General features: G+C 24.9%; 1 protein-coding gene across 1 annotated transcript in view; it reads left to right on the forward strand.

Moving 5' to 3' along the window:
* The window catches only part of LOC113372898, a 3,937-nt gene extending 1,233 nt beyond the window's left edge, over positions 1–2,704 (forward strand). Inside the window, exons 2-3 of the mRNA XM_026613235.1 lie at positions 2,368–2,453; positions 2,517–2,704. Coding sequence (XP_026469020.1) covers positions 2,368–2,453; positions 2,517–2,704 — 274 coding nt within the window. The remainder of the gene's footprint in view (positions 1–2,367; positions 2,454–2,516) is intronic.
* The last annotated feature ends 12,080 nt before the right edge of the window (positions 2,705–14,784 follow it).

The raw sequence follows: 14,784 nt of genomic DNA on the forward strand, positions 1-14,784 counted from the left end.
CATTTCTTATTTTTTACCATTTTTAGGTACAACCTGGTCACCAATTGATGATGCCAACCCAAGGATCAGTTCCAAATAAAGACAGTATATTTAATACTGCTTCTACTGTTTTTACAAATAAAATTCCAGGGCTGTTTTGGGAACTCCTGGGCCCTTGAATTTTCCTGGTAGACAGGATGTCAATAGGGTGCCGACTTGGTACGGAACCAAGGTAAGAGATGAAAAAATACTACTTCGAAGTAATGGACACACAGAAAATTATTGTCTTCTATTGCAAAATATGTTGTGTCTAGGAACTTAAGTCAAATTTATTATTTTCGTGCAAAAAAAGCCCATCGACAAGATTTCAAATTTTTTTTTAAATAAAACTGTTTGGACTAAAATGCTGTATTTTAGATAAGATGCTTTCTAAGATATTCATTTATATTTTTATCAAAAAAAATTAATACACGTAGAATAATTTTTTGTGTAAAATAGCAAAAGTGTCAAAAAAGACCATCATGTTGTCAAACAATATAACAAGATTTTAAAACAGGTTTCAAATTTTTTTTTAAATAAAACTATTATTACTACAATGCTGTAATTTAAGTATGTTACTCTCCAGTATGTTTACTTAAAAATTATTAAAAAAATGGGTCACGTGATATATATTTTTATATAAAACAGCAATCGTGTCAAAAAAGATCATCACGACGGTGCAAAAAGATTTTAGGACCAAGTTTCAAAAATTCTTAAAATAAACTGTTTATACATAGAATGCTGTAATTTAAGTATGTTACTCTCTAATATATATACTTAAATATTTAATTAAAAAAATTTGGTCACGTGATATAATTTTTTTAGAAAAAAGTATCAAAAAAGTCCATTAGCTTCTATACGGTACAACTAGATGTTAAAACAAAGTTTCAAAAATTTCTTAAAATAAAACAGTTTATATTAGAATGTTGTAATTTGAGTATGTTACTCTTTAATACGTTTACTTACATATTTAATAAAAAAAACATTGGGTCACGTGATACAATATTTTTTATAAAACGGCAATCGCGTCAAAAAAGATCATAATGGTACAAAAGATTTTAGGACCAATTTTAAAAAAAATCTTTAAAAAAATGTTTGGACTAAAATGCTGTAATTTAAATAAAATACTTTCCAAAATATTTATCTTCAGTTTTAATGAAAAAAATTAATGCACATAGAATAATTTTTTGTCTAAACTCTCAATCCTGTCAAAAAAGACCATCATATGTTTTAATAACATATGTTTTTATACGGACGGAACATAGATTTTTAAAACAAAGTTTCAAAAAATTCTTAAAATAAAACTGTTTGTACTAGAATGTTGTAATTTAAGTATATTACTCTCTAATATATATATACTTAAATATTTAATAAAAAAAATTGGGGCACGTGATACAATATTTTATATAAAACAGCAATCGCGTCATAAAAGATCATCGCGGTACAACTAGATTTTAGGACCAATTTTCAAAAATTGTTTAAAACAAAACTATTTGGACTAGAATGCTGTAATTTAAGTATATTACTCTCTAGTAGTCTAATATATATACTTAAATATTTAATACAAAAAAATGGGTCACGTGGTATAATTTTTTTTAGAAAAAAATTAACGAATCAAATCGTATCAAAAAATCGTAACAAAAAAGACTATTGTTGTTATACGGTATAACAAGATTTTTCAAAACACTTTTCAAAAAAAAATTAAAATAAAACTGTTTGTACTAGAAAGTTGTAATTTAAGTATGTTACTCTCTGATATGTTTAATTGAATATTTTATAAAAAAATCAGATCACGTGATATAATATTTTATATAAAACAGCAATTGCGTCAAAAAAGATCATCACAATACAAGATATTAAACAAAGTTTACCTTAAAATACTAATTTTCAAAAAAAAATTAAAATAAAGCTGTTTGTACTAGAATGTTGCAATTTGAGTATGTTACTCTCTAATATGTTTTCTTAAATATTTAATAAAAAAAATTGGGTCACGCGGTATAATTTTTTATAGAAAAAAATTATCGTATCAAATCGTATCAAAAAAGACCATTGCTCTCATACGATACTACTAGATTTTAAAACAAAGTTTCAATTAATTTTTAAATATAAACTGTTTGTACTATAGTGCTGTAATTTAAGTATGTTACTCTCTAATATGTTTTCCTAAATATTTAATAAAAAAAATTGGGTCACGTGATATAATATTTTATATAAAAAAGCAATCGCGTCACAAAAGATCATCAGGGCACAACAAAATTTTAAAACAAAGTTTCAAAATTTTTTATAGTAAAACTGTTTGTACTAGAATTCTGTAATTAAAGTATGTTACTCTCTAATATTTAATTTCAGGAGTTCTCAATCCATTCCTCTATCCATGGACTGCAAACCCTCTAGAATCACATTTAGCAGCCGCAGACCTACATGCACACCTCCAGGTAAAAATCAACATAAAATCACCATCCCTTATCACTTTTAACTAATTATAATTTTTTTCCTAGGCTTTGTACGCTGGCCCAATCTACGGCCCTTGGTCCTGCCTTGCAGGATGCCCTTGTACACCAAATACAACCCTACCACAACAAAATTTACACCAACCAGGTCCTCTAAATATTACAAACACGTCCAGAGATGGCGTGTCACCAGAAAGGAGTGGCTCAAGTTCACCTGTGGCATATGTTTTGGTTAAACCAGAAACAGGTAAAAAAATAACTACAAACTAGTGGTGTATGGCATCGTGCCTTAAGGCAAATTGCTGGAACTTCCCGTACCGTAATGAAATATTCGAGAAATTTTAAACGTTTTCAAATATATCATTACAAATACTGTAACTTTCATTATTTTTGCCATCTTGTTATATCTGAGCAAATCAAATGTAAATCATAAATTAATTATTACATTAACAATCGTCATTTCTTTTCAAATTCATTTAAAAAAAAATAGTTGCCTAATTTACACAAAATTGAAAAAGTGCTCCCGCATAGTCACAGTCTACACGCATTTGCAAATAATTCTGCGCGGCATTTTCACTTATACTGTGCTTAGCTTGGCGGCATTTTCACATTTTTCAATAGTTTTCACAAAATTGGAAAGTACATAAGCAGTCTAAACGCACTTGGATAAATATTTGTACCAGAGTGGCGCTTAGACTGTGCTTAGCCTGGGTAATTTTTTCAATTTTTAATCCAAAATTACAAAAATATTTTATGGAAAATAAAAAAAGATGTAATAATTTTTTATCCTCAAAAGCAATTGTTTTGTCAATACGAGTAGAAAGTTTTTTAGGACGATTTTTGCACGATTACAATAACTTACCCTAATTAAGAGAAAATTTCTTCCAAAATTTAAAAAAATAGTCGTGGTTAAAAAATAAAATAAATAATACTTTGAAGTAAAAAGAGTTGTATATATTTTGTCAGTACCGCATTAAAAAAAAAAAATAATAAAGAAAGTTTACCCAAAAATTTCAAAAAGTATTAGGATTGGACAACCCTTAATAATAATAAATTGTATTTTGAAGAAATATTATAGATTGTCTAAAAATTATGTAAATTGTCTGAAAATGCTGCAAATTGTCTAAAAAAGTTGTAATTCGTCTGAAAAAGTTGTATAATTTATGCAAATTCTGTATTTTGTCTAAAAATGATGTAATTTGTCTAAAAATTTTGTAAATCGTCTAAAAATGCTTTTTTTTTCAAGCTTAAAAATCTGAACAAAAATTGTCAAAAATTTTCAATGCGGGATAAAAAATTATTAAATTGCTAAAATGGCTATAAAAAATAGGGGTGATAAAAAGTATGAAATTAGGATTGTATATACTTTTTAATGCAATAAAATAAAAAAAGATGTAATAAATTTTTATCCTCAAAAGCAATTGTTTTTTCAATACAAGCGGAAAATTTTTCAGATCATTCAAATCGGACGCTTAGTTCACTCAAAAACTGCCATTTTTGCACATTTTGCTCCGTATCTTTGAAATGGCGGGACGTGTCTTTGCCAAAAAACAATCACCTGTTCTCCCAATCATTATAAACTGTATGTTTTTTGGATCATACAAATCCGATACTCCGTTCTCTCAAAAACTCGATTTCTATTTTCTGCACTCTTTGCTCCGTATCTCCGTAACGACTGGACCTGCCTTTGCCAAAAACTAATCAGCACATCTCCCTATCAATAGGATCGAATGTTTTTTAAACCATTCAAATCGGTTGATCCGTGCGCCCGGAAACGTGACCGAAAAATTGTATCCATACTTACATACACACATACACACATACACACATACATCTTTTCTGAGGTATGCCAGTAAAATATTCAGAAACCTTCGAAACTTAGAGAAATGCAAAAATTTTCATTTTCGATTTTCGGCCCATCACTATAACTACCCTACGGGAGTTAAAAATACTGAAGGGTAATAAAATTTTTGTACCATTTGTTCTAGATGTCAATGATGATAAAACCAGTAAGTTACCAGAAGATTTGTACCACAAATCAAATCTTTACCAAAGAGAGACTTCTGATGGGCCAACATCAATTTTGAACAAAAACAAGGATTTAGGAGTGACTTCTAAGTATGATGATGATGATGATGTTGGAGGTACGAAGATATGAAAACCAATGCCCCTTATTCTACGCCCTTGGATGGGGGCTCGGGAAAGGGGCGATGAGTAAAAAAAGAATTAAATAAATACATACTAAAATTAATTAAACTCAGTGACAATTTTTCAAAACAAAGTGTTAAGTGCAAAGTTTGTTAACTAAAACTAAAAAAGTATGAAGATTTTTTTGGATTTTTAAAAATTTCTTCAAGTGGTATGTTAGTGTAAGTAAATTTGTGCATAAGTTTTAAACTAAATAATTAATGTTGCTGATAATTAAATTTAAATTGTAAATAAAAATATTAAATATTTGATAAATAAAAAGTTGTTGTAGAATCTCCTAAACGTAACCAAAGTTTTTAAACATGACCTTTAAAATGATTTGTAAATTTTTGTACTAAAAGCCTCATTTTTTTCTATTCGTTCTATTTTTGTGACTGTTTATCATTTGTGATTATATATATATATATATATATATATATATATATAAATTAATTTGATAAATAAATAATTAAACTAAAAATCTGTTCACATACACACATACTTTTGGTCCAAATTCGGTCTCATTCGATTCAGAATATCTTGAAATTTTGTTATGATGCGTCTTTTTTGATACGATTGTGATTTTATATAAAATATTATATCACGTGACCCACATTTTTCTATTAAATTCTTAAGTAAATATATTAGAGAGTAATTTACTCAAATTACAGCATTCTAGTACCAACAGTTTTATTTTAATTTTTTTTTGAAAATTGGTATTTTAAGGTAAACTTTGTTTAATATCTTGTACCGTGATGATCTTTTTTGACACGATTGCTGTTTTATATAAAATATTATATCACGTGACCCAATTTTTTTATTTAATATTTAAGTAAACATATTAAAGAGTAACGTACTTAAATTACAACATTCTAGTACAAACAGTTTTATTTAAAAAAAAATTGAAACTTTGTTTTAAAATCTTGTTCTACCGTGTAAAAAATTAAGACTTATGTTTAAAATTTTTAAATTAAAAAATTGGTATAAATTTTGATTTCTCACTAAAATTTTACACTCGGATAAAAATCTTGAGATAAATTTCTATGCAAAATCAATTTTTAATTATTTAGTTGCAAATAATAAATATACATTGGAAAGTTAAATGAAATAATTAAAAAAAAGAATAAATGAGGATTTTAGATCAGAAATTTTATATCAGAAGAATAAAAATACACACACATTTATATATATATATATATATATATATATCATAAATAAAAAAAATTCACTCACCATTTGATGACTCAGCACAGCTTTTTTCAAATTTCTTCAATATACAATTCGTCTGTAAATGAAAATTCTTTTTATAAAAATTTTGTATATTCAAATTTAAATATAAATATATACATATATATATATATACAATTTTATTTAAAATCAAAAAAAAAATTTTGGTAAAACCGGTACGCCTAATTGTTCCTCAACCTGAACCGAGGCGTCGTTTCAGGTTAAAAGACAATCTTGGGTACCGGTTTTATGTGGGACACTCAAAAAAAAAAATATAATTATAATATAATTTACTTAAAGCAGATTAAATATAATTAATTTACTTAAAGTAGAGAGATACAAATTACGTTTTTTTTTCAAATCTCCAATTATATTTTTTGATATAAAATTTTTTTTTTCGTTCACTACTTATAATTTTTGTTAAATTTATTTTATTGAATTCGTGTTTATAAAGTAGTATATTTTGTTAGAAGTAAATGTTCGGTGAAATATATATATATATATATATATATATGTGTGTGTGTGTGTGTGTATATATGTATAAATGTATATATATTTTATTAAAGTCCGTATCGAATTTGTTCTTCCGCTAAATGCACAAATAAGTGTCAAAATCCTTTCATTGTCGTTTTGAAAAAAGGATTAGGAACAAATCCTTGCTTTATATTTCTTCTTTATAAAAGGATTTAAAATACATGTAATATATAGAAAATAACTAAGTCCTTATATACAAACATATATACATATATATGTATATATACATATACAGATTGTCAAAATATTTAATAAATGTAGTTAGTGTAATTTTTATTTAGTTTTAATGAAATTAAATCGTTTAGATAGAAAGTTAGCAAAATTTGTTTTGTACACTTATAAACAATATGTATTACATAATTTCAATTTACAATTTATATTTTAATATTTATATAAGACGTTTTGCTTAATAATTTGTTAAAAATCACTTAACTAACCGAGAATTTCAATGCCAAATTAAATTTAATATAATAAGTACTTCAAGATCGATCACCAAAGTTTTTTTTTAATTTATTGTATATATATATATATAAATTTAGAATAAGACCTATCTCTCTTTTTATACAAGAGAATGTTTTTATTAATAATATTAGTAATTTTGATTTTTATTAAAAATGTAAGTAATTTGTTCGTTGTTTACACAGTTCGTTGATTTTGTTTACTTATTATATTGTTAAAATTCTGTTGTTTGAATAGAAAATTGTATAATATTATATTGAGACTTAGCTAGATATAAATAGGTTATAATATTATTAATATATATATATATATATATATATATATATATAAACTCAATTGTGCACAATATTAACAAAATTAATACATGTTGTTTTTATATCAATATTTAATGTATTTATTTTATTTAAAATTTTACCTACACATTTATATATATTTATTTTATTTAAAATTTTACCTACACATTTAAATTTTTGTATATACAAATTGGATTATTTATTTTTCAGATAATTTATAGTTTTACATTTATATGGTAAGTTTTTACATTTTTCAAGTATTATACATATATAAATATTAATTTTATCTTGTTTGTACAATTCATAATTTCATTTAATTATTATAACAATTTCTTCATGTATTTTATGTATTTTTTATTATTGATTCTTATTATTTTTATTATTAAGCATTATGCATTATTTATTTTTCAGATAATTTATAATTTTCATTTATAATGTAATTTTCTATATTATTTAAGTTTTATATATAGTATTAATTTTATCTTGTTTGTACAATTCATAATTTCATTTAATTATTATAATATTTTTTGTGTATTTATATTTTTTGTGTATTTATATTTTTTGTGTATTATCTAACTTATATTATTAAAATCAATTCTGAATTTTCTAACTTTTTTATCTATGTATATACCGGATTTTTTTAATAACAATATTTGTTACAACTGCTAAATAATTTAACATCTAGTAAACATAATGAACAATAACATAATTTTTTAAAAAAAAGTTCAAAATAAAGGATAGTATATATACTGAAATTTGATTTTTTTTATTCTTGAATTTTAAAAAAAAAAAATTTGTTTATAGCATAAAATTTAATGTATTATTTTTTACTTTTTTTCGGTGTTTCAAGTCATTCTGAATCGTTGTAAACTTAAATTTGGAGAAAATTTATGAATGCGACAAAATTTCTAAAAATTCGAAAAAAAGACTTTCGTCAACGTTTTATATGGTAAGTTACTTTATTTCTTATGTATTATATATATTTATGATTTTTTACTTGATTATTATATTACCTATTAATTTAATATTTTAAAAATGTATATGTATATATATATAGATTTATAATTTTATTTATTAAAAATGAGTGTTAAATTTATTCATATCAATGGTAAGTGGTCCAACTTTGTTTTTATTTAGTAATGCAAAAATATTGAATTATATATATTCATATATAATATATATATATATATATATATATATATATATAAGTATATATTTATATTTTTATATAAGAGAGAGGATTTTCGTTGCAAACGTCTTCGATTTGTTCGAATCCGGTATTAAATCACCAGCTTGCCCGGAAATACTGTTTTATCTTAAATCGCAAAATAGAATTCCATCACAAATATTGTATTATACAGAAAAATACAATATACATACATACAGATCATTTTATTCACTATATTTCGAGTTCCGCACCAAAAAAATAAACAGAAATTCTGCTAAGATTCGGATTGCAGCCTTATGAGATTCTTGTAAGAACAAATATAAATTAAAATTTAAATTTAGTTGAAGTAATTATATAAATATATGTAGATATATATATATATATATATATCTTATATATAAAATTCTTTTGTAACAATGTAAGTTTCATTAATCCTCCTAAACTATAATTCGGATTTTCATGAATCTTCCTGAAGTTTGTTCGGGAAATTTTCTAGAATGTTTTGATTCATAGAAATATAGTTAGATTGTAGAAATAATTAGAAAAAATTACAAAAAACCGCTTATCATTGTTTGCCCTTGAAAATATTTGAAGCTTAGTTTGACATTAAAAACAATTGAAGACTGTTATTTGCCAAACATTTCTATTCACTTATAGGCTAAGGCAATATTAAAATATAATAAATTCATGATTATGAATAAGGAAAATGTAATGCCTACATTATTAATGCCGAAAAGCAGCTGAGATGTGCCGAAAATTAAATTAATATAAGATGCAAATAATATAACATGCGTGGTTTGCTTTTGCTTGCAATAATTTTGTCTGCGCACTTTGCGAACAGATTCGCCGTACGAATTGGTGCAAAGGAGGCGAGCCATAAGTGATTGCGCTCAAAAATATTCAATTTGCAGTCGTTTTGCCTTACTATACTAAGTCACAATACAAAAAAAATTATTTAGAAGTTTCATTGTGCCAAAAATTCATATGTTTGTCATCGGGTACGGAATATTTACTCAATGGAGCGCTTTCGGTCTGAACTTTTTTTACTGTTTTCCATTTTGTTTGGAATTTTGGAACTAGGTTCATCTTACTCTTCAGAAGTGAAAACAATTTAGACTCCTTTAGCACTTCTCGGGTGGATGACATTTCTTTTCATTGGTGTAATTTTACTTTTTTTTCAAAATAACGTTGGGTATCGATAAAAGAACTAATTATAAGAGAAAAATGTTTAATAATGTTTTTCAAAAAAGCATATACTTTTCAAGTTACTAAAAATTTTTTCTTTTTTGCGTTTTTCATCATTTTTTGCTAATATTTTCAAAAATATACATTTTAACGAAAATCATGTAATGAACAAAATTATATCAACTAAAATCTTAATAAATCGCTATTTTTTTATAGTGTTTTAGGAACATTATTAGGCTAGATATGAAAATGGGTTTTTATAGTGCTTAAAATAAGCTTTAAAATGAGTACTTCTGCGTGTAAAATGAGTAAACTATTATGCAAATAAAAGACGCATATAATGTTTTTTCATTTAAATCAAATAGTTTTTCAGTGCCATTTCCACCAAATTTAAAAATAATCGTATTCCATCTAGAATTAATGGTTTAAGAGATCTTGGTGGATTCTAGAAAATATCACAACTTTAGTACAAACGATTTTCAAAAAACTCATGATTTTATGAAAAAAAACATCAAATTTCTCATTATAATATCTATGAAGGAATACGTATCTTATATATAAAAATGGAGCTCTCTTTCAAATGTCCAAGTAAAACTCGAAAACGGCTGAATCGATTTGGCCAGTCTTAGTCTTGAAACATTCGTGCCAATCCAGAGAAAGTCCAAAGGTGAGAAATTATTTCAAAATTGCGTAGAAACTTTACATTTTTAATTTGAAAATTTTTGTAGAAGCATACCTTGAATAAAACAATGGACGGTGGCTAATACGTCAAATGTCGAACGTTTTTGGCAGATGGTGTTCAATTACGTTTAATATGATGTTTTACGTGAATATTGTTTAATTATGATTAAATTGTAGTAAGTAGTTTTTTTGTAGTTTTATTTATATACAAAACATTAGTAAACGGGCCGCAAGTGTTACTATGGACTCAAAACATCAACTTTTTTTAAATGTTAATATGAAAATGCACCATTTTGCATATTTTTCTCAAGCACGGTGCTCTGATAGACTTCATTTGTATAATTATATACTCATTGGTATTTATAAAACATTTCCTAGGTTATATTATTTTTTATTTATGTTATTTAAATTCACAACCTAAATTTGGTATCAATCAAAAGGACAATTTGTCGAATAACATTTTCCAGCTATAATTTCCCAGAATTTATTGAAAAATAGATTGTAATAATAATTGAAGGTCCGGGATTAAAAAGGTCCACCACCGATGTGTCAAAAACCAGTAAAGTTAAGCATTGGTTAAGAACTATTTGAAAGTAGAGGGAAAAAGATGTATAACCAGCTATAATCTATTTTCTCATGACTTTGCTATCACATATAAAGGGTAATCTTTGAAAATCCATAATAAAAGTATTTTCTTCCGTTGGTAGGTTTTTAGCATTAGTTAAAAATATTATTATTTTGTAAAATACCTTTAAAATTAAAATAAGACATCAAGCTATGGGGTAAAAAGGTCTAGATAACAAATTTTTGAAAGACATCAAAAAAAGCACATTTCTACAATGATGAAGTTGCTGGCAGTTTACTGAAAGTAGTCAGACAATTGTTTGTTTGAAATGTGTTATTTGTTGTGATATAATGGCTATGGTTCTCACAATAGTTTATATTTGCTCAAAGTCAAATTGGACCTTTGTGCCTCGCGCTGCTCTATATATTTACTTCTTATTATATTTATTTTAATTCATCGAATGTTACTTGAAACTTTTCAAAAAGCAGGTCAAAGAAGAAATACTTAATTCATTTTCTATCTCTCCTCACAGAAATTTGAAAATTTTGTATAAGCTCAGTAGTATTATTTACAATTATACACAAAATCCAGAATCCAAAAAGAATCTGAAAACTTGAAACGTAATCAATATGTCGAAAGACCAAAATGACTTGGATTGTATTATACCATGTTTTCTATAGAAAGTGTATAAAACTTCCAGTTTGATTGTAATGATAAAATATAGACAACGTAATGGAGTTGATTGTTTTTAAAATACCTCATTGATATAGCATTCAAATAACACATCCTTATACATTTAAAGTATTAATATTTTTGATTCTCTAGAAATTGTTTAGAATATACCTCTCTTAGCAAAACAACGTTTGCCGGGTCAGCTAGTATATATATATATATATTACATTTTCACGCCCTCGTCGAAGGGCGTGAAGAAATAAGAGGGTTCCAGTTTCGAATTTAGTTCATTTGTTTGTTTTCTAAAGATAAGATTAAATCTTAGATTATCTATTTGTATTATTTGCATTTGCCCTACAGATAGATACTAGAAGGGCGACAGAATTTTTTTTATCACTTCGACACACACATTGTAATAGATAATTAAGTTTAAGTGAAATTTATGCTTAAATTTTTTTGTTAATTTTACTACTAGAGCCTAAATTGAATACTAAATAATATTTTTGTTTATAAACTTTATTAATTAAAATCACAATGCTTTATAAAAAAAAATATTCTAATAATGCATCTTTCACCTCCATCTAAGAAAAGCTCCAAAAAAGCTCTAACAAAATTTATTTTTTTAATTATTTATATTAATAATTTAGTTGAAAATATTTTGAAATAATTAATTGTATAAACAAATAAATCAGATTGAATCTTTTTGTATAATATTTTGCATTTTAATTACAAATTTTCTCATTGCACCAAAAAAATAAGTTCTAATAATTCACTTTTTTATTGTTACTTTTATTTGATTAAAATTATTTTTTTTTCATTATTATTTATATTACATATATTTACTACAAAAATAGTAAAATATTCGTTTTTTTGACTTGCTTATATTTTATTACTTATCGACGATTAAAATCATTCTGAGTCTTTTGAAACCAAAATTGCAAAACAAATTTTTTTTATTATATTATACTATTTTTAATACTAATATTTACTACAAAAATAGTAAAATTTTCATTATTACATTTTACAGTAGAATTAAACATTTTGTCCAAAAAATTTGACTTGCTAATTTTATTACTTCTCGGTGTTAGTCATTCTGAGTCTTTTGAGACCAAAATTGTAAACAAAAACTTTTTTAATTATAATTTACTATTTATGATACTAATATTTGTTACAAAAATAACAAAATTTTCATTTTTTTACTAATACTTACTACAAAAATAACAAAAATGTTATTTTTTTACATTATTAGAGAAGAATTTTATATTTTATACCAAAATATTTGATTTGCCAATTTTATTACTTCTCGACGTTTAAAGTCAATCTGAGTCCTTTGGGACCAAAATTAAAAAATAAAATTTATCATATTGATCAAGTAATACGTATCGGAAAGTTCATGCATTTTGCCTTAACACTTTCGATAAATTTGTCTTAAAATTAATTTTTTTAAATATTTAGCATATAAAAAAATACTTATATATATATATATATATATATATATATACATATATAAGTCCAGGAAATAGTTTTTTGATCTCAAATAAACGGAAACTAAGGTATAGGGTTGCGCTTTATCTAAAGGGATGACCTTTTTTTAGATGTTTCTTATCACCACAAAAGTTCTTTTATTACCAACCCTTATACAGATACAAATATATATATATATATATATATATATATATATATATATATATACATTTGATAAAAGATTCGTGCTTAGACTTACGGATTTGATTCAAGAATACTTTTGATGTAAAAAAATCAAAAATCTATCTAGGTGTCTTGAATATAAATGAAGACTATTATGTATATATATATATATATATATATATATATAAAGGGTGTATTTTATTATATGGGGTCGCCAAAAACCAAAAGGGTGCAAATTAGCGAACAATCCAGTAGTAATTGCGGGCGATTCGGATTCAATAAAACAACCGACGAACCCCTTATGAAAAAAAACCCTTGGAGAAAAAACAAAAATATAGTTTTTACTAATATAAGCACCAATCGATATTAACATAGTAATAAATACAAATTTTTTTATTTATGGCATGGTGCCTTGCTGGAACTTTCCGTACCAGAATTAAATATTCAAGGGAAAAAATCAGTAATCAATAAAAATTGATCAATGATTAATAACAATTGTTTTAAACATTTTCAAATAGATAATTATAATCACTATATATTCTGTCATTCATAAAACATACAGTGACGATCTTATCGCTTGAGAATGTTTACATTACCAAGAGGTGCCGAAGGAATCCATCTGAGGATATATTTCTTACGAGTAAAATAACGTATATGAAATATGTACATTTTCAAACTGAACTGTAAATTTTAAATTCATACTAGAAGTATATGTTTGTATATTTTTGAAAATTTTGCAAAATTTTGTTTCAATTGCAAAATCCTTTTCGTCACGAATGTACATTATTTATGTCTTGTGATTGAATTTTGATATTCCGAAAACGTAACATATCCGCGATATAATATATAATATACAAATGTATATATATATATATATATATATATATATGTATATATATATAAATGTGTATATATGTAAAATATATGTGCACATTGTACTGTGACAATAGAGTTATTGTATGGGGTGTGACAATGAGTCCTATTGTACTCTACTCTATTCAATATTGTATCATATTGCACACATATTTATATATACATTTATATATATATATATATATATATATATATATATATAAATCAAAGCTAGCTATAAAACAACTTCGAGACTAAAACAACGCTACTAACGAGCAAACTAAGTTCCAATTATACCAAAGTCATGTACAGATCAGAAGTATGGACTTTATCTATTTCTTTATAAATATTTAGTATTTAGAGGTGAGACAAACTAGGAGTCGAAACGTAAGCTAATTACTCATATGATTTGTTCCTTGTACAATACTCATATTTTTACAATTAATGGGTCAGAACTCATAAAATAGCGTTGTCATGGTAATGCTCTCTTATTTTTTTTCAAACATAACTAGGTTTATTTATCATAATTGGAAGAATATATATTAGATGTTAGAGTCTTTGATTTGTAAATATTTTGTAGAACTTCGAACAAAGAATCCAAAAAGTAATAAGAAAAAAGATTTTTAAAACTCCATTTCTTTATTTTTTTCTGTCGACGTTTCGGAACTAGGTACGTTCCATCTGTCAAGAAACATCATCTTGATAAGATTTAATCAAACAATATGTTTAAGAAAAGCAGAAGATGTTTTTTGTATATAAAATGAATAAAACTGTAGAAAAATAATTCACAGAAATATGACAATATAATCAAAATGAGAATGATAAAAATAAATGAGTGGATTATAT

The sequence above is a fragment of the Ctenocephalides felis genome, unplaced genomic scaffold (assembly GCF_003426905.1).
Source record: "Ctenocephalides felis isolate EL2017-DRISC unplaced genomic scaffold, ASM342690v1 CF-g0.4_SCAFFOLD_01604, whole genome shotgun sequence".
Taxonomy (NCBI): Eukaryota; Metazoa; Arthropoda; class Insecta; order Siphonaptera; family Pulicidae; genus Ctenocephalides; species Ctenocephalides felis.